This window comes from Centroberyx gerrardi, chromosome 20, assembly GCF_048128805.1.
Source record: "Centroberyx gerrardi isolate f3 chromosome 20, fCenGer3.hap1.cur.20231027, whole genome shotgun sequence".
In the NCBI taxonomy this organism is placed as follows: Eukaryota; Metazoa; Chordata; class Actinopteri; order Beryciformes; family Berycidae; genus Centroberyx; species Centroberyx gerrardi.
Genome location: NC_136016.1, coordinates 22,789,676 through 22,792,175, shown reverse-complemented (window position 1 = coordinate 22,792,175; position 2,500 = coordinate 22,789,676). Strand labels below are relative to the sequence as shown.

Here is a 2,500-nt window from a genome sequence, read left to right as displayed (position 1 = left end):
TGATCATAGCGATGAAGCTGGTGGCTCTGGCCGCCACGAACTCCGCCCTGAACGCCCACATGACCGAGTTCAGCAGCAAGGCACTGTGGGAAAAAGGAAGAGGGAGGAGTTTAATTTCCAGTCAGAAGGAGTCCCTCTCTCCTCTTTTAGCTGTAAAAAATATTCACATAGAGCATTTTCTTTTTTCTATTAACTGCTTTTCTGGGCGCATCAACTGGCTCTATCTATGTTTTTTATTTTAAATTCTGCCTGCCAACCAAATTGATTTGGTTGGCAGGCAGATTTGATTTGTCTGATCTTAACTAAAAGAACAGACTTCCCACTCTCCCGAGGAAATAAATAAAATAAAGACCTTTCATCTTAGTGACTGGTATTGTACTCTGCTCTGCGTTTGGTATCTAACAGGAAACAAGTCAGATTCACCCTGTTTTTATTCATGTGCTGTGAAAAGGACTCACTTGTTCCCCAGCTTCTTGCATCTCTCCATCATCTCTGTCAGCAGAGGCTGGAAGAGGAACACAGAAAACATTAAAACAGAGAAGAAGGTTTACATCCTGTGTGCCTCTGTCTGTATCCGGGATCCGAATTAATATGTAATCAATCAAACTGCATCAGATCAGAGGAGGACGACACTGACACTGATATCAGATTCTTAATATGAGACAAATATCAGACCTGAATAACGGCAAACTGATATATTGGTTTAACCCTTGTCTGTCTCTCTGCCTGTCTGTCTGTCTCTCTCTCTGTCTGCTTGTCTCTCTCTCTGTCTGTCTGCTTCTCTCTCTCTCTGTCTGTCTGCCTCTCTCTCTCGCTCTCTCTGTCTCTCTCTCTGTCTGTCTCTTTCTGTCTCTCTCTGTGTGTCTGTGTGTCTCTCTCCCGCTCTCTCTGTCTCTCTCTCTGTCTGTCTCTTTCTGTCTCTCTCTGTGTGTCTGTGTCTCTCTCTCTCGCTCTCTCTGTCTCTCTCTCTGTCTGTCTCTTTCTGTCTCTCTCTGTGTGTCTGTGTGTCTCTCTCTCTCGCTCTCTCTGTCTCTCTCTCTTTTTCTGTCTCTCTCTGTCTGCCTGTCTCTCTCTGTCTGTCTCTCTTTCTCTCTCTTTCTGTCTCTCTGTCTGTCTCTCTCTCTGCCTGTCTCTCTCTTTCTGTCTCTCTCTGTGTCTGTCTGTATCTTTCTCTATCTGTCTGTCTGCCTCTCTCTCTCGCTCTCTGTCTGTCTCTCTGTCTGTCTGCCTCTCTCTCTCTCTGTCTGCCTGTCTCTCTCTCTGTCTGTCTGCCTCTCTCTCTCGCTCTCTGTCTCTCTCTCTGTCTGTCTGCCTCTCTCTCTCGCTCTCTCTGTCTGTCTCTCTGTCTCTGTCTGCCTGTCTCTCTCTCTGTCTGTCTCTCTCTCTCTCTCTGTCTCTCTCTCTCTACCTGTCTCTCTCTCCCCCTGTCTCTCTCTCTGTCTGTCTGTCTCTCTCTCCCTGTCTCTCTCTCTCTCTCAGCCTGTCTCTCTCTCTCTCTCCCTGTCTCTCTCTCTGTCTGTCTCTCTCCCTGTCTCTCTCTCCCTCTCAGCCCGTCTCTCTCTCTACCTCAGGAGCGCGGTATGCGATGCACTGCAGGATCCAGTTGATGGCGGGGCAGTAGAGGGTCAGGTACTCGGGGATCTCCACCCGCTGCAGCACCAGCTGGTTCTGGACGCTGTCTCCGTGGATCTGCCGGAACGCTCCCAGCAGGTCGAAGAAGTTCCGGTTCAGGCTGTCCTTCAGCTGGGGGGCCACCTCCATACCCACCTGGAGCAGTAAAATAACATTAGAAGAAACTTTACTGATCCTTGTGGGAACAGCAGATGTAATAGGACAGGATAGGATGTAGCATGGAAAAAACAAAACAAATGGAATATAAGCACAAAAATCTAATATAAAAGAGCAATAAACACAATAAAAGCAAATAGAAAATACATTTCTTGGAGAAAATGTGTGGGCTAGCTGGAAGCAGCTGGAATTATAAGAATATCTAACATTTAAATGGTTGTTAGGATGTTGCTAGGTGGTTCCTAGGTGATTACAAGTGGTTGCTATGGTCTTACTGGGTGGTTGCTAGGGTGTTACTAGGTGGTCGTTAAGTGATTACTGGTGGTTGCTCATTGAGCCTCACCCTGCAGAGATACGCTCTGGCGTAGGCGGCCACCAGAGGGTCTCCTATCCCTCTGATCATCGCCGTCAGCCGAGGGAGAGTCTCCTGGATACCGCTGTGGAGAGAGAGAGAGAGAGAGAGAGAGAGAGAGAGAGAGAGAGAGAGAGAGAGAGAGAGAGAGAGAGAGAGGGTGAGATAGAGTGTGTGAGAGAGAGGAAGGCTTTATCCAATTCCATGAAGTGAACCAAACCTCTCATCTGTTCTACTCACAGTAAAGTGTCGGCAGGTGAGAGAGAGAGAGAGAGAGAGAGAGAGAGAGAGAGAGAGAGAGAGAGAGAGAGAGAGAGAGAGAGAGAGAGAGAGAGAGATGAGAGAGAGAGAGAGAGAGAG

The 2,500-nt window shown here is 47.8% G+C and overlaps 1 protein-coding gene across 1 annotated transcript in view; it reads right to left on the bottom strand.

Annotated features, from left to right (window-relative positions):
- vps35l (VPS35 endosomal protein sorting factor like) overlaps positions 1-2,500 on the bottom strand; it is a 17,418-nt gene that overhangs the window by 8,931 nt on the left and 5,987 nt on the right. The window contains 4 exon segments of the mRNA XM_071912482.2: positions 1-83; positions 459-505; positions 1,567-1,767; positions 2,132-2,225. The exon segment at positions 1-83 is cut by the window's left edge and continues 29 nt beyond it. Coding sequence (XP_071768583.1) covers positions 1-83; positions 459-505; positions 1,567-1,767; positions 2,132-2,225 — 425 coding nt within the window.